At 41.6% G+C, this 21,262-nt stretch overlaps 1 protein-coding gene across 5 annotated transcripts in view; it reads left to right on the top strand.

Annotated features, from left to right (window-relative positions):
* BDNF (brain derived neurotrophic factor) overlaps positions 1 to 17,448 on the top strand; it is a 39,382-nt gene extending 21,934 nt beyond the window's left edge. For 4 of the 5 annotated variants that reach the window (XM_051622087.1, XM_051622088.1, XM_051622086.1 and 1 more), the window contains exon 2: positions 15,953 to 17,448. In XM_051622087.1, the coding sequence (XP_051478047.1) occupies positions 15,974 to 16,714 (741 nt within the window). In that variant the 5' untranslated portion in view covers positions 15,953 to 15,973 and the 3' untranslated portion in view covers positions 16,715 to 17,448. Of the gene's footprint in view, positions 1 to 8,464; positions 8,486 to 15,952 lie in introns of those variants that run through there. The other variant, XM_051622083.1, reaches the window with a different exon arrangement.
* The last annotated feature ends 3,814 nt before the right edge of the window (positions 17,449 to 21,262 follow it).

The following is a 21,262-nucleotide window of genomic DNA, read 5'->3' as shown; positions in this document are numbered from 1 at the left end:
TTGAATAGAAGGCTGAAATGTTGTTCTGAGAAGGTGCCCTGTGCCTATACTGGAATTCTCACATTAGGCGTTGTGTGAATTGCTGGAGGTTCCACTAGAAAAGGGTAGATGCTTTTACTAGGTTAATTGCTAACTTGTCTTGACCTGTTTTCAAGCATATGTTGTGAGCACTTGGTTCCTACTAAATAGCTAAAATGCTGCTTAATTAGGAAGCTTTCAGTCATTTCTTAGATCAGTTCATACACTGGCATTCTTGATAATGCTTAGCAGTGAACACCCTTTCAAAGGAAGCTTTTAAAAGCACTGAAGCTAAGCTATTTTTGTATATTGCAGAAACAAAGTAACTCAATAACCTCATGTCTCCAGTTCCAGCTAGGAAGGTGCTGTGTGTAACAGCTCTTTTGTTCCCTGAGGTTTGCCATTAGGAAGCTGTATATGGATGTGTACTGAGCAAACTGCCTGATGAACCAGCTGGGATGGGGCTTGTAGGCTGTGCCCACTGCCTGTCAGCTCACAGATCTGGCTGCTTCACTTCCTTATCCATACCTGTTATTCAGTCTCATTTTTTAATATAAGTTGTTTGGAGCAGAGATCATCTTGCCTGTCTGCTATTTCTGGTACCTGACAAGGATTCCTCAGCACTCCTGTAATACAAACAATAACAGGGTTTGCTACGCAGTGTCTACTGACAACTCTGCCATGGTGTCTTGAACTTAAACACTATCAAGATAAATCCTTATGCTACTTGATTTGGAAACACTGGAATATACAATAACATATGAATGAAATGCTTTAATGTTGGAGATACATGTGTGAGCTACTAGGGTAGAGAGTATATTATGGCCTATGTCTTCTGATATAATCTTATGTTGGCCATGTTGCTTACAAGTCTAGGCTCTGAGCAGTCCAGTGAAGAGCACAGTTTGCAGGAGTTGTCTGTACAGAACAGGACAAACAGTCACATCCATGAAATGTAGGTGGTCTGTAGGGTCAGGCTCGTACTTTTGTCCTTTTCAACATTCAGGAACTAATTATCAGACAGCCATAAACTGGTGGAGTTCAACTGCTGCTCCCAACAGTAACAATCAGCGTGGAACAATCTGAAATACTGAAGATACTATGGACTTGGCTGAAGAGGAAACAGCCTTACAAAACAAAGCCAGCCTCATTTCAGGCACAATTTCTACCCTATGTAAATTGTGAGCAGAGGGTTGGCTGAGATGATGTTGATTTGATGTGATTGTAATCCTTTAGTAACACTGATAGTGGTGGTAGCAGAACATGCCATTACAGCATCATTTAGATGTCACAAATGGCTACAGCTGTCTGAAGATGAGCACCATGGACAAGCGGTGGAAGCAAAAGGAAACTTCATTTAGTGAATTTTCATGCCCTGGTGACAGCTGCCATAAGGCTGTAGCTGTTGTATACTTGCCTCGGTAAGAATATTGTATCTTTCAGAGAAGTCATTTTCTGAAACCATTTAATTAGGACAGTTATTTCTGGCCGTGGCATTTGTGCAGAACAGAAGGCATGATTGTTCTTATGTTTGTTTCTCTGAGTCCTTTGATCGACTAGAAGCTCTCAATGCTTTACGCTGTAAATTACCTCAATAGTTTGGCAGTTCATTTCTTTTCTTGTGTACTTGGTTAGGAAAATGCAGAAATCCTTGTGACTCAGCTTCAGACTACTATAAATTATGAAGAAAAGGGGGGGGAGGGGGTCACATTTCAAATTAGGAAAGGCAATTCTAGGAGGATGGGAGGAATACTGGTTGCTAAATTTCACATAAGCATCTCTTGGTTATCTCAAAATCTGAGCAGCTACCGCCACCTAGAGATGCAGGAACCAAACAGGCTGCTATAGGATGGCTCTGGCAAGTGAGGCTGGACAATTTAAGAGGAGGCAGCTAATCCAAATCATTCTTGCCTTCGCAGCAGTAAATTCAGTGTGTATGCATGAGGGCTTTAAAGAGCCCTGTAGCGGAGGTGGTACCTGTGAATCCTGTCCTAGCTATGCAGGTAACTAATCTTTATACAGTCTTCCTTGTGTGGCTCAAATAGGTAAACAAGAAGGATGCCCTTCAGTAAGTCACTTGTTGACTGAACTTTAGGCTACACCCAGTTAAGTATTTGGAAGTCAGAATTTTGCTGGCTTGCTACAGCTGTCAGGGAGACTTGATAATGTGTCCAAAGCTTGCACCAAAAAAGTGCAATTTAGAACCAGTCCCTTGTGGATTTGAGTTGGTTTGGGGGGAGAGTGTTTTTTTTTTTCCCCCTAACCCCTTCACTGAAGTCTTTTTGGTTGGGAGTGTCCTTTAGAAGATACTTGGTGGAATAAGGGGAAAAAAAAAATTTAATCTGTTTTTCTTAATGTATTGACTCATCTGCCTTTAGCTTTATTTCACTAGATCCAGGATTTCTGCAATTTCAAAATTAAGTATTGAAGCTTAGGGGGGTACTGAAGGTAGTGTTGCTACTCTAAATCTAACAACATGAAATACACTTTTAATATCTGCCTGTTGGTTCTCAGGATATAGCTCCCTGTTTTGATTTGAGCTCACAACTTCTGACTTGTGTGTTTTGTACATCAGTCTTTGGCTATAGCAAGTTCTTCCTCTGCATTTGAGAGAGAAGAATAAGCACTGTTCCCTATTTAACTTGTGAGGAACTGCTTGTAAAGAGAAACAATGTGCCTTTCTTGCCTGCTGAACTCAATCTCCTGTGCAGTCATTCCTGTTTGATACTTACAGACACAGTATGTTTTGGGGGCTTTTATAATAACTGCTAGCTTATGGCTATCAAATGCCCAGAGGAGTAAGAAACCCAACTAAAGCTCAGTGGGAGCTGGGAACTTCCATCTGGTAGAGCCTTGAAAATACAAGCCACTAGCTGATGGCACGTACTGCCTATCTTTCTAGGTGGTGTTTTTGATAATTTCTTAATGATGCTTAAAATCTGTTAGTGTCAAGTATATTGGGGAAATGCTTAATGTGTAGCCTCTGAGGGAACGGGGTTTTCCTGTGGGAAACTGAGGAGCTGTGGCACAGGGAGATTCTCTGTTCAGGTTGGGAGACAACTGCAGACTGTTTATAGCATATGAGGGTGTACAAGGAGAGAGCCATTGTGCCAAACTAGTGTTTGAGAAACTATCTTTAGCTAAGCCACAGCTCCACATTAAACCTCTGCCTCTCCAGTGCACATACTGGGCTACAGATAGGCATGTAGTCCTTTGCATGCATGTACCATAGCAGGAGGAGTCTGGGAAAAGATCAAACTAGGTGAGGTTTTGAGAAAAATGCTGTTACATGCTCTTTGCATTAACTCAGCATGCAAAAGACTTGGAGCGTATTGCTTCAGTTAAAGCTGTAACAGTAAGAACAGGACTAGAGTGGTTTGCTGTTTGATTTGGTGTTTTGTTGTGGTTTGTTTGTTTGTTTGTTTTGCAGAATCCTGTAATAACATATCTTACAAAAGGAGAGGTAAGAATAACCTTGTGCCAGTTCTAGCACATGTTGTGCTGTATCTAATGTGGTCAAAACACTGCTTTCTTTAAACATAACAGCTCCTGGAGAAATGCAGTTTTGTCTAGATCAAGGAATTAAAGGTTATGATCTCTGGATTCCTTAGTCTGTTATGCCATTTACTTTCTAAGCTTGGTGCAATGTTTAGTATCCATATGGTTTAGTTTACCCTTCTTTACGCTGGCCGTGGCGCTCTCAGTGAGTGTTCAGCATTTGATACACTGAGATGAAAAGAAATGAAGTCTAAACTTTATTCAAGTGCTGGATTATAAGTAAACCAACTTCCCCTTAGTCATAGCTGTCACCGTACTACAGAAATGTATGGACACTGTTGGGATGAGCGACAGGACTTGTTTTGTGGTATTTCTAGATAATTGTGCCTGCTGGCTGCCTGCATTAAGACTTGGATCTTCTCTTGCTATTTACATTCCTTTTGAGTTGATAATCCAGTTTGACTGAGCCGTAAATGCCAAGAGAGAAATGCTATTTGATAGAATTTGTACTGAAAGCCAGCGTGAGTCCAAGGGGGAAGCAAAGCCACTAACAAGTTCAAGCTGGCAAGGGTAACTTAACCAGAACCCATGCCAGGAAACTGTGGTGAAGTACGAATTTGCTGCTGAACATCATGACCGCCCTTTATCTTCATAATGGGTTGAACCAAAACTAGAAATAAACACATCTGAAGTTCTCCATTTTTGCTCTTCCAGATATAAACATTAGAGTTTATGTCAATGTCATGGTTACTTTTTTCCTTGGCAGCTAATGTCCTGCAGACTGGTGAAGGGTTGTTTTTATTTTATGGGAGGCAAAGAAAGGTGTTTCGTGTCTCAGGACAACAGCAGGGTACTTACTGGTATGGCATCTGCAGGTTGCTGCCAATGAAATGGTGAAAAGAGAGGATGAGGAGATACTTCTTTAAATCTTCTCGCAGAAATACAAACTGCGTGTAATGAAAAGCAAAATAATGTCTGAAAACTAGTTTTCCCCTTCAAAGCTAATGATTTGTCCCTGAATTTAAAATTAAGAACAAAGCTGCCTTCCTTGGAAGGCTCATTTAAAGTCCTTTGCTTTCTCTGTTTTTGCACTAATGATTAATTTCTGCCTCTTGTGCAAAACTTCTACCATTGTATCTGCAAAAGTAACAGGAGTGTTAATGATAAGCAAGGATGATGCAAAAGAGTGAGTCAATTCCACATGCCTCCATGAAAAAACAACAACAAACCCAACAACAAATCCCCCAAACAAACAAACAAAAAACCTACTGCAGAAATAAGATTGAAGAAACTACTTAGAAGTCTAAGTCTTCTAAGAAGTCAGCCTCTGAGTCTGACAAACCTGGATGAAACATCTTGAATTTCATAATGCTCAAGCATGAAGTTGTATCATCAGGTTCTTAATCGGTGTTGTTCAACATAGATATTGTTGTGTATTTTTCCTTGCCCTGATTCCTGTAACTGTTAGGAAAATCATAGAATCTCATGCTTGGAAATAGCAGAAGTCATTCCCCCTCCCTCTAGCTAATGGAGGTATGCAGTGAGAGCTAGAAAACACAATAAATAACTTCTGTGTCTACTCTAAGTTAAACACTTTAGAGCATTTCTTCAGTCGCAAAGCACCACCAGACCTGTTAGTTTTCAACTTATACTCACTAGAAAATGACTGCAGGGGAACTGCTGATACTCTGCATATCCTGTAATTAGTCATGTTAGGGCATACATCAAAACATGACTTGGAGTTTTGTTTAGGACAGTCCTGACCCACTTGTGTTTTTAACAAAAGGATACATGTGTGGAGATGCATTGGAAAAGGAAGATGACCAGAACTCAGTCATCTTTTTTCCTTTGTTTTCATGGAGATGGTGCTACTCTGGCTTAATCCCCTGTAAGGACTCAGCAGCCGTATTACGAGTAGGCATAGCCTTGCTCTTCTCTGGTTTATCCAAGTTCAGGCTGACCTTTGGTCCCTGGCAAGCTGCCTGGTTTGTGTTTATAGGGCTGGTGCATACCTACTTGTGCAGTAGTAGTTCTCTGTGGGAATAGGTCTTTGCTGAATTTCATAACAGATTTGCTGTGGGTAAAAGCAGCCTCTGGATGAGATAGAAGTTGCATTGCATTTGAAATCAAACCTCTTGGAGGTTTTAATGGTGAAGAATGGTTGTTTCTACTGTAACACTAGTTTTGCTTTTCTTGTTGTTCTTTGTTATATAATGGTCAAGGCCACAAATTAGAATCATGAGGCTAAAAGGCAAAGAATGATGGAAGAAACAAAAAGCCATATGGCGATAGCAGGAGGTCCTGCCACCCCACCTTAGGCTCGTGACAACATGCCCTACATTTAACCTACAGTCAGGAACTAATTAACGACACAGATGGAAGTGAGCTAGCATATGTATTCAAAATAATACCCCTAAGGTTTTAATCAGCTGCCCTGCCTCTTTCTGGGTTAGACATCTAAGTTACCATCGAGAGATTTGCCAAATATGTGACTGATATAAATGGTTAAGGCAGCTTTGTGTAGTGGCTGAAGCGAGGGATTGGGAGTGGGGGCTCCCCTCTTCTCTGGGTCAGCAGCGACTTGCTGTGCAGTCCGGGGTAAGTTGCTTAAATGTCTTTATGGGCTTCAGTCTACCCAGAAGGAAAATGAGATGTCTGAGGCAGTTCCTCCTCACTGTTGAGATTTGGTGTTTGCGAAGCACTTTGGGAGCTTTGGTAGCGTGTTCTCCAGGAAATGTGGTACAAGTGGAGAGTCACAGCGGCATAAGTACCACGTCTCTTCTCTTGCAACCTCTAAGTATTTTTTATTCCTCTCTAGAACTACTAATTATCTCTGATAAGACAGCTCTGTTTTTTACTTTTTTTAATAGGATGGTGGCTTCTAGATAATCTGTCATGTTTTGCAGAGACTGTGGAGAGGCTACTCAACAGGCTAATTGGGTAATTTAATGTTTCTGGCTTTAACTTTCTCCTTCCTTCCCCACCCCCAGCTATCTGAAAAGAGGCTCTCCTTCCCTGCAGGGCAGTAGGATCAGCTTATGTGAAGGGACAGATATTGGAGTTTTTCTAGAGAAGTGTTTATTTAATGACTTGAAATCCCATATACAAATCTACCCTTTGGAGCTTAAGGGCTCTTACAGTGAGAACAGTCCGCTGGCAGCACAGCCACTTTCTTCAGTGGTGTGTGTGTGTGTGTGTGCATGAAACAAGACACCCAAGCGAGGAGCCGAGGAAAGTTAGGTGGTGTTGGGCTGGATTTTGCATACTTCTGTTTATAGGCATGTCTGGGCTATTTATGTGCTTCTATTGGTGGGGGAAGGGAAGAGCTAGTCTGCACACCTAGAAAGCTTGCTTTTTTTTCCTTCCTCTTTGAAGTATAATCATTCCCAAATATGCATGTATCTCTCAGGAATCCCGAGTGTGAGGAAGCTGTTTTGCTGAAACCAACATTTTGTTCTAGTTTAGGTGTTGACCCTTATGACCACATAATTGCTGGGCCACCTTTGCAGCTGGTAGAAATCTATGAACAGAGCATTGTAGATTGATAGTAGGCAGTGACCACCAGGATTGGGTCCACCAGAACACACTGCTTCAATGAACTTCAACAGTTTGTGTGGAAATAATTTCCCATGATGCCACAATCTCTAGTTATATCTGGTGGCAAGTATGAAAAGTCATGAACCAGGTAAACTGCATTTTTAATTGGGGGGGAAAGGACTGAATGGCCATGTAATTCACAGGAATCACAGTGTGATGCTCCTTTGTGAAAGAAATTACACCTTTATACAACTGGGAGAAGGTGGGAGCCTGATTAATTACTTTTTCCTGTAAGGTTTCAGGTTTTACTTTTTCTTTATGTTCCATGAAATGTTCGTACCCTGAACCAATGCAACTAATGAAGCTTGTTTTCAGATGCTGGCATCTTTGCCAGATGTACCTCCTCACCCATTCTAGTTATTCCAAACCCTTTCCTTTGTGGAGCCTGTGAAATGAAAGCAACAATACACAGTGTTGTAAGTCTGTAAGTGGGTAAGCCCATACACTCATGTTTTCCAGAATAAAGATGGGAAAGGTGGGGGAGCTTATTTGGGTGGGTCTCAGCTGCTTGCCTGCCAGTTACACCACAGGACTGTTGTAAGAGTATTGTCTAGGAAACTTGTATTCTTCTGTAGAATCTAGTTGAATCTGGCTGCCAAATTTTTAGATAGATTAGGGACAGAGGCTCAGGCATAGCAACTGCCAAAGTCTTGTGTCCTGGTTTGAGCAGTCAAACCGTGACATCTTGTTTCAGTGTGAAATCACTAGGAAGGTGGGGGGGAAAGCCCAAAACTATAATTCTCTCAAATATGTGGTGTGCTGCATTGTCCTAGCAAAATATCAGTGGTGAAGTGTTTTCCATACCATTATGTTAATACGTTAATGTAATTTTTCAACAATGTTATCTCAAAAGATTAAGTCATTGTTACAGCAGGACACTTGCAGGGCTCACTGCCCAGTGAGGTGGGTTAAAATCTTAATGACTACATCTGTGTTAAATATAAATTTCTCATTATTCCATTAATGCAGGTGGCTTTCCAAACTTACCAACTTCTGCCCCTGGTCTGGTTGTTCCCATGTAACTTTGGGTTTGAGTACCCCCAGAAGCTGCTCTGGTACCTCAGTGTAAGCTTTTATCCCTTGCCCCATCCATGGAAAGGATTTTCTTGGAGATGCCATGTTAACAAGTGGACTGGGCATGTGTTGAGAGAAATCTGCACACAAGGGCAGGCAGCCAAAAGATGACTGATAACACCACTGGCAAATGCAGGCATATTGTTAATACCTGTCAGGGCTCTGACAACAGGCATTTCCAGTTTCTGGTTCATGCACATCACAACGTACTGATCTGCTTCATTTCAAGGACTGACTATGGCTAAAAGCAAGGTATTCTCTTACAGCAATGCCACACACAGTCAGGGTCTCAGCAAAGGTAAGAGTCTTGCAACAAATGGGTATCGCCCTTGCTCTCCTCCCTTGTCCTAGAGGAAGCACTGCTTGCCCAGACCACGGGTAACTGCTCCATCTGATGCTTATGCTTTTTAACCACTGATTTGCCTTGGCTGAGCTTCCCTTACGTTCCTGTTGAGTGCATAACGTTCTATAGGTCCTAGGGAGCTTGCCACTTGCAGCAGAACCGATGGGTGCGTGGGATGTTTTACATGCTGTTCAATAGTTTCTAGGCACTCGTAAGATCCAAGCTCAACTGGTACAGCAGCTTCTGGGTCGCTCCAGGGCTGCTGGACACATGTCACAGTACAAGGGATCCAACTCACGCTAGTACGCACGCAACATGCTCTGTTCTGTTCCTGCTGTCGGGTGCCAATTATCCTGGACTTCAGTGGAGCTTCATGTGTGTACTTGGCAGAATAGCTTAGTCCTGTGACGGTTCAGCACAGTCTTTCATACCAAAGAGCCTTAGTGAAATGGAAGGCAAACCACAGATGCTGCTCAAGGGTCTGAGGTTCTGCCCTAACGTTCATCTGCTAATCTGTGCACAGGTTGAATTAGCATTAGATAAAGTTCTAGAGGCTATCAAAGCAAACTGTTTCAGAGGGCAGTAATTATCTGCTCACACAAAAGAACCAGGTAGTATCTTGGCACAGAGCAATCATTCCATGGAATGGTTTTGTGGTTTTTTTTCCTTGTTTTGTGGGGAGTTTTAGGTAGCCTATTCTGTAGGTGAACTTTCCTTTCACAGAGGTTGCATAATGTTACTTGTGAATGAACACAGTAATTGCATGAACGTATCTTGACAAACACTCTAAAACAGATTAATGTGGTTTTCTAAGCCTAAGGTCAATTTTGAAATTGGAATTTGCTAATGCTTAGGCTTTAGGCTTGGAAGTCATGTCCCTGCTGTGCAGTATTTGTGGCTACCCAGGATACTCCTGATAAGCAAAAATAAATCTGCTGGTAGCACTTTTATTTGAGGGGAAATTCCACTATGTACCTTGGTATTTCAACATGAAATTTTGGCCAAAAAACGTTGTGGTAAAGCATCTTGTCTGTGATACATACATATAGGAGTGCACACACAAGGACCCTTTGGAGCAGAGTTTCTTTGTTTACAGCAAGAGATTGCAAAACCCAGTGCAGTCTGAGCACCCCCTGTGTGGGATGCTGCTGCCAACAGCTGGAAAGGCAATATGTGTGTCACTGGCTCAACAACCAGTTCCCATTGTAAAAGTACAAAAATAGTGCACATCTGTTCTCTGCCATGGGTGCTGTCTCTCTGAAAGCTCTAATACCATCTGTGAGTCTGGCCTGCTATTTCTTCACTTACACATACTGCCAAAACTCCTGCCTGTTTCCTGGTATGGGCAGATCCATCCGACATAAATCCTACTGGGAACTCCTTGTAGCCTTGCATTTGGCCAATTTAAGTTTAAGCATGCTTGTGATGAGGAGACTGTCTGCTCTGCACCCATTACAGAAGCTGAATTCTCTTTATCAGACCTGAAGCAAGTGTGTCCTTTGCATGGTTGTTTGACTGTCCAGAACGGTATGATGAAAGTTTTCAGGAAACTCTTGATAGATGATAACTCTGTGAAAGATCAGGAGTGGAGTGTCATGGCATCATTATTTTGCCCTGATTTTCTTTGGTTTCTTTCCTGCATTTGGTCAGCAGGAGAAGTTGTGATTTTTGTCTGTGTTGGGCAGAGGCTGATAAAACCTAGGAACCCCACAAAACCCCCTTGTAGTGCTTTAAATGGGCACATATTTCTCTCAAGTCAGTGTAGGCATTGCTGGAGTTTCTTTCCTCTCGGAAGCTGCACCATAGGCAATATTCAGTGTCTTAAGATGAAGGGAAAATTCTCATGTTTAAAGTTGTAGTATACAAGCTACTTGTAAATTTGCTTGCTATTTATCTTAGTGTTCAAAATGGTTCTTAGTCTCTGCCATCTCTGGCATTAGGGCCAAGTAGATTTTATTACCTCAGGGAAAACCAACATGAGAGAATAAATACAAAAGGGTTCCTTCTTCCTGACTGGGAGAACCAACTTACACGAATACAAATTGGGTGTGGGTGTGCATGTGTGTGTGTTGGGGGGAGAGTGCTTTATTTTCAGTAATAAAAAGTAATTATATAGTTTGCTGCATAAATAGCCGCAAGGATAACCAGAGTGCGTCAGACATCCAGTTATGCATGTGTTAAAGGTTAATACTATTTGTTCTCAGTACATTTAGTCTTTGCAAGTCATGTGCTGACATGCATCCCATTTTGGTATCTGTTCACACACTCTGGTAATGATGTGTAGAGCAGGAACTCATGCCTCTGCCGTTCAGTAGTATTTAGTAAACTGAACTTTTATATAAAGGTCTTAGAAAATGGCAAGGCAGAAAATGAATGCCTTCTTGCTGCTAATTTTATCTTCAACCACACACTCCTTTCTGGAGATTAAAGCATTATTAATCTATTCAGTTTTAAAGTTATTTCAACTTCCATAGCTTATCAGGATGCAAAAAAGCAAGTATATGTTCTCAGCTGTTCCTCAGGTCTCTCTACTGGAATTGCAACCCGTTAAGCTGCTAGATTTCTGCTTAAAATAGCTAAAAAGAATGAAATAAAACAATTAACCAGTAAATCCTCATTAAAAACAAATACTGAAATAAATAATGTGGCTATGTAATTGACTGCATGTGTAAACTAGCTGTAGATAATTGACATGACCTTCATTTAACGAGCCTCCTTCCCATTAGTGGAGATGACTGCCACAATTATGTGCCCTTATTCTAGCCGTAATTGTATGGACTTCATTGAAGTACAAACTAGGTCATGTCATCCTAAGATCTGGTCCATGGTAGGTGACCTCTTTTCATTGCTCCAGCTTTGCTATGCTGCATGAGAGAAGGAGGGATGTTCTTGAAGCCATGAGAATGAATGTCGTTTGGGAAACCACACTCATATTATTTCTGACTGACATCTTCAGTCACCTGAGGAAGTAGCTTAAGGCTAGGTCTTGAGGAGGCTGGCATACATCTGTTTTAAATAATATATCTATTTCATACAAGTTAGTAGGTGTATACAACAGCAGATGAACCAAGATTCCCTCTCCTAGAGGAGCCTTTGATCTTTTATGCCCAGTTACATGGCTGAACTGGTGGAGTGCAAACTGCAACCTTTAGCTGCTGTTCCTAGAAGGTGGGGAACAGAGACCTGAACCTCCTACAGCTGAGAAGGAATGGGATGAGTGCATTATAGGACTACAGAGATGGAAGCTTTATCATCAGTGGTTTTATTTTGTATTTTTCTAGCTGCCTGTCTGACTGAAAGTGGCCATGGCACTCTGTGTTGTTTGGCGTTCATTTGTGTGGATGCCCTCAGAACCTGCAGTATCAGCCAGGTTGCTCCAATTAAGAAATACTCAGCTCTGATGAGTCTCTGTGGGGAATAGTTGCTCAGTCTGCCAGGGTAGCATCAGGCCTGGGTTTACAGAGAAATGCTGGGGCATCATCATGAAGGCCTCATGGGGTGGATGTGCCTAGCGTGGAAAGGGGTGATACCTTGCTCAGTGACAGCATGCTGGGAAAGCAGGAAAAATCAACTTTATTCTGTGTTCCCACCCTGCTTCCACTTCCATGTAGGATGACAAGGTGAATTCCTGGTAATTGGAAGGTTGTGCATAATCTGTAAGTGTTTGAGGTTCACCAGGCACTTACTGTAACTGGCTGACCTATATCTTTAATCTTTGCAACACAGGGAAGGTTTGGTAGTTGGGGAGCAGAGGAAAAGGACTGGAAGCTGTTATCCAAAATGTTTCCAATGACCTTTTGGTGCTGCATTGGGATATTAGTCCAGCCTCACAAAGGAAGAGATGAACCGTGCATTCATGAGTCAGTTCAAAAGTAGCTGAAAGGTGGTGTGTTTGTTTCTACACACGGAGTGAGATTTAAATCTTCTGCTGTACCATATTAAACTAGTAGATTTTGAGCAGCTGCTCTAGCAATTGCTGTGGCCTCTAGAATTAAGAGATGTCCTAGGTGTTAAAATACTGCTTCCTCACATTAAATCACTTGGTATCATTTTGCTGCCAAAGACGAGGACTCTGTATATTGCTCAAGTCACTGTCAAGGCAAGAATTTTTTCACATCCTGCTTGCACAGTTGGGCTTAGTCTGGAACTCATTTACGAAGAAGTAGATGTTTGATCTGTGTCTGCTTGCTAGTAATAGTCCATGTGCCTGTGCTTCTAAAGCTTACTTTGACATACTCCTCTACTGTTATTCATATGAGGAAGAGGGGTAGCTTTTAGGGGAACACATTTTCTTTTGTATTATCAGTATGTTATGTAAAAGAGTCATTAGTCTGTCTTAAAGCTGTTGGTTTTCAGAGCCTAGTTGGTACACCGTTTCTTGCTACCCCAGATGATAGCAGCAATTGCTGTAAATTGATCAAGCCTGACAGCAGTTTCCTGCCTAAATGGAAGGCAAAATTGATTAAGGAAGGATTAATTTAACGTGAGGTACAAAGTACTGTTAGATCTGGTAGCCAACCAGCCATTGGTGGAGGGGGCTGGGAGCTTATTGGAGTCAGTTGATGAGGTTTCTCTGCACCTCTCTGTCATCTATCGTTTTTCCTAGTGAGCAACATGTCTGTGCAAACAAAGTTGCACAGCCACTATTTTATTCGCTATATTATTCACATCCCTCCCAAGTTCATTGCTATCATGACAGGTTAACAGCCCAGTGACACCAGTGAAGAATGTGGCCTGGTCCAGGAATCCTTCTATCCTTTCCTCACATACCTAACTTGAAAACCAAATGTTCAGCCTCCAACAGCTGTAATAAGCTGACGGGTGCAAGCTTCTCCTCTGCTTTGTGCTTGTCTTGGTGCCTCCAGTGTTGTCCTGTCTCCTTTGTGCTGGAAGGCCCTTTGGGGTACTACGTGCTCAGACAGTCTGGCCTCCAGAGCGGAGATGTAGGCTGGGACCTCTGGGCACTACTCTAATAAAAATAACAGGAACTTGATGAGGAGCCAGAAGATCTGTGTTCTGTTCACTGCTCTGGCGGTCACAAAATGTGATGTGGGTGTTTGGTTGTTGTTTTGGGTTTTTTTTTACTTTTAAATTTTATATAAAACAATTCTTAGAAGAGGAGGCGTCTGAATGTTGTTATTTTTGTTGCCTGTTTCACTGGCTCTGCATTTGTATAGTAGGTGAACCACCCCTTCTCCCTCTTGTCTCTCCTTGTTTGATAAAGGAAGACTGATAATCTTCTTCCTTGTGTTGTAAATCATCTCTGTAGTGTCTCTCTTCCTCTCCTTTGAGGAAGAAATCTGATACTACTCCTTGTAGAATGTTTTTAAAATCCTAGGATGAAAAAAATCTGCAAAATATTAATGTTCTGCATGGTTAGAGCAAACACGATGTCCTGTGAGTCACAGATGTCAGGTTTGTTTAATCTTCATAAATCTATGTCACAATAACACTTTTAAACAGGAAGAGAGATGGAGGGATGAAGAACGAGTTGTGCTGGGGTAGAGAGGGTTCTTGGCCAAAATCAGGTTGAGTGTGGCCTGAGAGTAAGGGGGGGCACGGACACAAATCCAAACACTTCCAACCCCCCCACACACTTCATTAAGTAAACGTTGAGACCTACATTTTGGGCATTGCCTTTCTAGTACATAATTCACATTATTTGCATGCTCTGTGATAGATTGTCTTTCCATGTTTGAGTCTTAAGAGTACTAGTTTCCCACAGCATATTTGCAGGAGATGAAGTAAGGCTTTTTACATAGCACCCTGTTGGCAAACAGAAATAGAATTTACTCCAATGAGTGCTGCCAAGTATGAGGTACTTCCGAATGAACTTCAAAAGCTCTGAAACAAGCATTAGCTGCTTCTTCAAAAATGTGAGCAATGCCATTGCTTTCTAGCAAGCAGAACTGGTGAGAGCCGAGATGGGAAAGAGGAAAAATAACAACTGGATGTGATGGATGTTGTTAGTAGCACTTGGGATCAGACAGAAAGCATAGCTCTTGGTCACTGCGGGCTTTGGCAACTTCTCGGTGTGACAGTAGCTAAAGTGTGTACTCTGCACTTGAGGAGGAGATAGTTTCTACCCTGAGGAATGGTAGGACTGCTCATGGTTTTAAACTGAAAGAGGGGAGATTTAGGTTAAGACATCAGGAAGAAATTCTTCACCATGAGGGTAGTAAGGTCCTGGAATTGGTTGCCTAGGGAGTTTGTGGAAGCCCCCTCCCTGGAGGTGTGCAGGGCCAGGTTGGATGTGGTTTTGTGCACCCTGGTCTAGTGGGAGGTGTCCCCTGCTCATAGCAGGGAGGTTCGAACCTGATGAGCTTTAAGGTCCCTTCCAACCCTAACCATTCTGTGATTCTATGAATGTACAATCTACGGAGACTTATCAAAGCTTTTGGGAAGGAGGTGCTACCCCTCCATGCTCAATGAGAATGGAGCAAAGTGCCCACAGCAGCCTCAAAGCATAGCCCATATCATGCACCGAAACTTGGGGCAGAATGTGAGAGAAATGGGCAAACTGCTGTGTTTCAGCATGGCATTAGGGCTCATTGTGCTGCTGGCTTTTATGCTGAGCTCTGGGCTTTAACTGGGTTGCAATAGGTGCACTCCCTGCTTGAGAGCAGGCAGTGTGGGGCTCTGGGAAAGGACAGGACAGTGGTTCTGGTGCTGTCATTGCAGTATAGCTCTTCATCAGCTCTGTAATCCAGCAAGTCCCTTCCATGGCATTCACATGATGCAAGCAATCTTTCCGGCTCAAATTTAGTATGGTAGCAAGCATACTGTCCTGGACCATTTTCTTGTTCTATATTTATGCATACACACTTTCTACTTTTAGATGAGTGATTGACCTGCTGAGACCTCAGATTTTGTGTGGCCTCTTCCTGTGTTTTAAAGGTTGCTTTCAAAATCCAAATGCAATTTATCTTGGTGCTGTTCAGTTTCTTGTGACTAGAATGATGAGAGATTTTTGGCATAGACAGATCTTAAAAGTCAAATATTTGCATTTGCACTTGAAATTGAAGTCTTCCCTTTCACGCTTGCGAAGCAGCCTTTTGCTGCTCAAGTGTTGCATTGCTAAATAGCAGTTCTGCTTTTGCTATTACTTGAAATAGGTGTAATCAGTCAATAAATAAGGAGTCTGCATAGTATCTAATCTAATACTTGCTACGGAAAGAGTTTGGCATGATTCGGTGTAAGAACTCTGACTTGCTGGTTGCCTGAGCTTTGGCGTATGCTTGGTCTGAAAAATCAAAGGACACCCTTGTACAAGAGTGTGCTTCATCACCAGTAACGAGTTGTGGCTGCATGCAGCAGATCTCTGCTGAAAATGCATAATGTCTGTCTCATGAGAACTCAGGTGAATTTTCATTATTCCATCCCTTCTAAGTTAATTTATTTTTTTTCCCTTCTCCTTCACAGTTCCACCAAGTGAGAAGAGTGATGACCATCCTTTTCCTTACTATGGTTATCTCATACTTCAGTTGCATGAAAGCTGCCCCCATGAAAGAAGCAAGTGTAAGAGGACAAGGCAGCTTGGCTTACCCAGGTCTTCGGACCCACGGGACTCTTGAGAGCCTAAATGGGCCCAGTGCTGGTTCAAGAGGATTGACTTCGCTGGCGGACACTTTTGAACATGTCATAGAGGAGCTTCTAGATGAGGACCAGGACATCCAGCCCAGCGAGGAAAACAAGGATGCAGACTTGTACACATCCCGAGTCATGCTCAGCAGTCAAGTGCCTTTGGAACCCCCGCTGCTCTTTCTGCTCGAGGAGTACAAAAACTACTTGGATGCTGCAAACATGTCCATGAGGGTCCGGCGCCACTCCGACCCAGCTCGCCGCGGGGAGCTGAGCGTGTGTGACAGCATGAGCGAGTGGGTGACGGCGGCAGAGAAAAAGACTGCAGTGGACATGTCTGGGGCGACTGTCACCGTCCTGGAAAAAGTCCCAGTACCCAAAGGCCAACTGAAGCAATACTTCTACGAGACCAAATGCAACCCCAAGGGGTACACAAAGGAGGGCTGCAGGGGCATAGACAAGAGGCACTGGAACTCCCAGTGCCGAACTACCCAGTCTTACGTGAGAGCTCTCACCATGGATAATAAAAAGCGAGTTGGCTGGCGCTTTATAAGGATAGACACTTCCTGTGTATGTACATTGACCATTAAAAGGGGAAGATAGTGGGTTTGTGTTGTATAGATTATATTGAGACAAAATTATCTATTTGTATATATACATAACAGGGTAAATTATTCAGTAAAAAAAAAAGAAAAAAAAATTTTATGGACTGCATGTATAACTGAAGTTTATACAGTACAGTGGTTCCACAATCTATTTATTGAACATATCCATGACCTGAAGGGGAACAAAAGTCATTTGCGCACAAGTTTAAAAAAAAAAAAAGAGGAAAAAAAAAGGTAAAAAAAAAAAAGGGAAAAGCAAGCAAACAAAAAAGTCTGCATTACATTCCTCGATAACATTGTGGTTTGTCGCCGTTGCCAAGAATTGAAAATACAAAAAGGTTAAAAAAAAAAAGAATAAAATTGCATGCTGCTTCAATTGTGAATTGATGATAAACTGTCCTCTTTCAGAAAAATAAATTGAACCAAAACATTCCGTTTACATTTTAGACAGTAAGTATCTTTATTCCTGTTAGTACTATATCTGTTTACTGCTTTTAACTTCTGATAGCGTTGGAATTAAAACAATGTCAAGGTGCTGTTGTCATAGTTTTACTGTTTCTCTTTTACTTTTGAACTCCCATCAGATTGAAAAAGAAAAAAAAAAAAAGAATCATTACCTTATTCTGGATTAAAAACCAATTTGTTTTTTGGATGTTGTGAAGGTGTTTGCAATAGCAATCCAACTACTGACAAAAAATAATAATAAAAAAAGAGGCAACTTTAAAAAAAAAATGGTGATGTTCCACTTCACATCGTTGAACTTCAGGTTTAAAGACAGCACTTATTTAACTGTACGGCAACATGCTTTATTTGGGTTATTTTTTTAATTATTTTTAATTTGCTGTCTTTTGAGACCTGCATTTGCTTATACCATGTTTGTTTGTGTTTGGGTTGTTTTGGTTTTTTTTCTCCCCTTTCCTCCCTCTGGAAGGATGTTGGTTGTGATCTTTAAAGCGTTTTGCTTAACATACAACTGGAGCTTGTCATAGAGAACATATTCTCTAGACTGCTGGGAGCAATGATTTTCATGTAATAAAAGACTCCATGCTTGGAACAAATGTCTTGGTGAAGCACAACAAGAATGTCTAGAAAGATGGTCATGGATCTGAGATCAGGTTGGTCACAGGACTGGGTAGCACAGCCAATTCAGGGGCAAGTAACAGCATTTTGGGTTGACTGAGACTATCCAAATCTCAGTCAGCACTGAATGTGGTCCTGTGCACTGTGTGGGGGAGAGTGAGAGCTTTGCCTTGAATGCTGATGTCCTTACCTCCAGAGCATGCCTAGCAGCCCCAGGCCTGCAGTGTGGTGTGCAAACCGTAGTGATATCCCTGCCCAAAGGAGCCCTGGGCATGGCTGGGGAAGGAGGCAGAGACAGGCTCTGCTTCTAGCTGAAAGCAATTAGCATTTCTGTACATGTGGCTCTACCTCTGCTGTCAGCCTTATTTTACGAGACAAATGTTGGCATAAAAAATACTCTTGAAGTAAGTGGAGAGCAAGTGCTGGAGGAGTTGGCTTAAAGTTGCTTAGGTTCTGATAGACGTATTTAGCTCTGTGCTACCCCTCTAATTATCCTGACAGAAGTGTTTCTAAAAAGGCAGGTTGTAAGCCTGAGAGCTGTGCATAGCACTTGCACTGACTACAGTGGGCAGAGAGGCAGAAATACCTCGTTAGTGAGCTCACTGAAGGCAGATGCTATATTTGTAATTCCTGTAGATGAAGAAAAGTCACTGAGCAAAGAGGAAAACACAGCAAAATATAACTACTGAATGCTGCAGGATCTGCGTTAGTCTGCCTTGCTGGTGAAGTTAATTAAAAATCTGGACTGGGCAAAGCTTATTTGAATATGGTCCCTCACAATAATTATCTTTGAAGACCATGTTAGCACTGATTAATATGCCAGTACTAGTAGAAGCTTATGGTGGAAGTTAACAGAGATGCCTTCAAACCCAGTAATTTCTTCTACTTAAGGTAGAAGGGTTTCCTCTTCCCTAGGATAAATGACTGTCAAAGGAGAACCCTCCCAACTGTACAATCAAAGCCTTTTGCATTGGCCATGTGCTTGCAGGACTGTGAGTTAAAAGCCAGGGTTGTGTGATGCACCTCAATTTCAAACTTCAGCCTTCCCGATCAATTGCAGATATTCAGGATTCCACACAGAAATCACAAATAAAATAAAAAATACAACTTAATGAAATGTCTCAAAACTTCAACTGAAGTGCTCTTCCTGCAAATTAAATGTTGGAATAATGGAGAATTTCATTCCACTGTGCCCAAAACTTCTACGTGCATTATAATTCGTTACATTTAATAACCCAAACGTGGCTCAGGAGCTATTTTCAGCAATATTCCTAGGCTGCAGCAGAGAGATGGTGTAATGGTGGCTTCTCTCAAAACCAGGGTTGGTTGCTTAGGAAGAGGAAAGGGTGATGCTAATGAGTGAATAACAAACAGATCTCTCATCCAGACTGGAAAAAGAAATGATAGCTAGGATACGACAGTAATCTCATTCAGATACAGGAATAAAATCATTCCCAGTTCAAATAAATTGAATTTCCAAAAGAGAAGTGTTTATGCATAAATCATGCTAGAAATAAAGTTCCTCATTTCCCAAAGTGAATTATGGCTATATCCTTAAGCCAGCAATCCTCACCTAGGAATAGGTGAGGGTGGCATTGGAGTGGCAGAACTAAAACAGTGGGGTGGCAGGTTTGGAGGGGTACAGGGCAGCCCACGAGGGTGGGAGACTAAGGGGTGGAGCTGGGAACCTACAGAAAAAAACATACCCTGTAGCTACATCTGGAGGGATACTCCCCATCATAGGCCAATTCTATGCCAATTGATGCTTTCAACGTATAGAATGTGAAACCAGCAATTAAATTGCAGTCCCATGGCTCTCACTTGCCTGACCTAATACATCCATGATCACAGGCTTGGCAGTTTTAATTAAAGCAGAGACTGCAGGGTGGGGGAGGTTGGATTTCTTTCATGTCACTTAATTAAACTCTTGCTGTGGTCTGTTTGTGACAAAGGTATATCATGCATGTCAGCAGGCCTAGTGCTGTGTTAAAGTAAAGACTCTTGCAACTGTAAGTTAATGTCTGTGGCCTTGTTCTCTATTATTCACCTTGTGTAACATAAATATTTATTGTATATTTATATAATTTTATGTTTTTTGGGAAAAATTGAAATTGGCATTAAAATTTAAAAGCAACTGCGTCATATTGTAAATATAATTAAGCTCTATTTAAGTGTACTGATTAACATAATATATGTTTAACTATAGAGTTTTTTATGTTTTTAAATATATTTTCAAAATATATATATAAAACTTGGGGTTTTTTGGGGGACCATGTGACTCTTTTCTCTAATTGTAAAACAAACTTGAGTTTTACTATAAAGATGTGTGTTCTTTGTTTTAAAACAATTTTTACTTTATTTTAGCAATAAAATCTCACTCAGAGGGTAGATAGCCCCCTGTTTCACAGCTGGACAGTTAGCATTGGGAGGGGAGGGGTGGCAAGAATTTATTTTCCATAAAAGCTGGGGATACTCACAGAGTGATGCATTTAATTCTAGAACGTTAAGTCCTTGTGAGACTAAAAACCCATGAATGACACATATATATGATTTTATTCAGCTGTAAAATAATAAGCCTAATGGAAGTGAGGGGGAGGGGTTACTAACCTTAGTAACTAAGGGATAAGTGAGACATAAACTCAATAGCTATAGTCCAGTCATGTATCTGATTTTTAAATGGTGTCATGGATATTTATATCCCCTGCACTGAACTTATTTATGACCCCACGGAGTACTAGGAGTGGAATTCCTTGGATTTAACATATTGTTAGCATTTCTGAAAGAATATGCTCTAATCTAACTGCCAGGCCTTTGTATATTTAATTATCCCTAGCCCTAGAACAATCAATAAATCTTCATGATTAATAGCAAACTTTCATATAACATAAGGGGGGTAAAAAAGAGTGCAAACCCAAACTCTTTAACAAATTCCATTGCTGCAGATTTCCCAAGAGCCCAGTGCCAGCACCATCCCCACAAGAACTGAGGAAATGGTCCTTCTGCAGATTATCATTTATATTGAACACACATGCGTGCACATTGCTGGCTTTATTGTTGTCTTAAAATAAGCCAACAGAAGCAGTAACAGATACTCAAACCATTGGCATATGGAAGGATGGAGCCACGTTGTTCCTGCACCACATGCCTGCTCCTGGCTGCAGGAGCCAGCTCCCCTCAGCCCCTGCCTCTCTTACTAGGTTGGACAGATACAGGTGAGGTTGATGTAGCTTATTTTGCTGTTAAATATATGGCATGGATAGCTAGGGAATGAAACAGGCACCCTCAAAATCCATATTGGAGCTACAGAGGAAAATATGGGAGCTAACCATCCATCCCCTCTACTGAATTCTAGTTCTGCAGGGGAAAAGAAAGATATTTCCATAGCTTTTATCACTTGGAGCAGAAATAAAGGCATATAGCTAGGCTTTTTAATTACTCAGCCAGAAAACAATAGCAAGCTGTAGAA

This window comes from Apus apus, chromosome 5, assembly GCF_020740795.1.
Source record: "Apus apus isolate bApuApu2 chromosome 5, bApuApu2.pri.cur, whole genome shotgun sequence".
Lineage (NCBI taxonomy): Eukaryota > Metazoa > Chordata > Aves > Apodiformes > Apodidae > Apus > Apus apus.
This window is presented reverse-complemented; position numbering and strand designations above follow the sequence as displayed.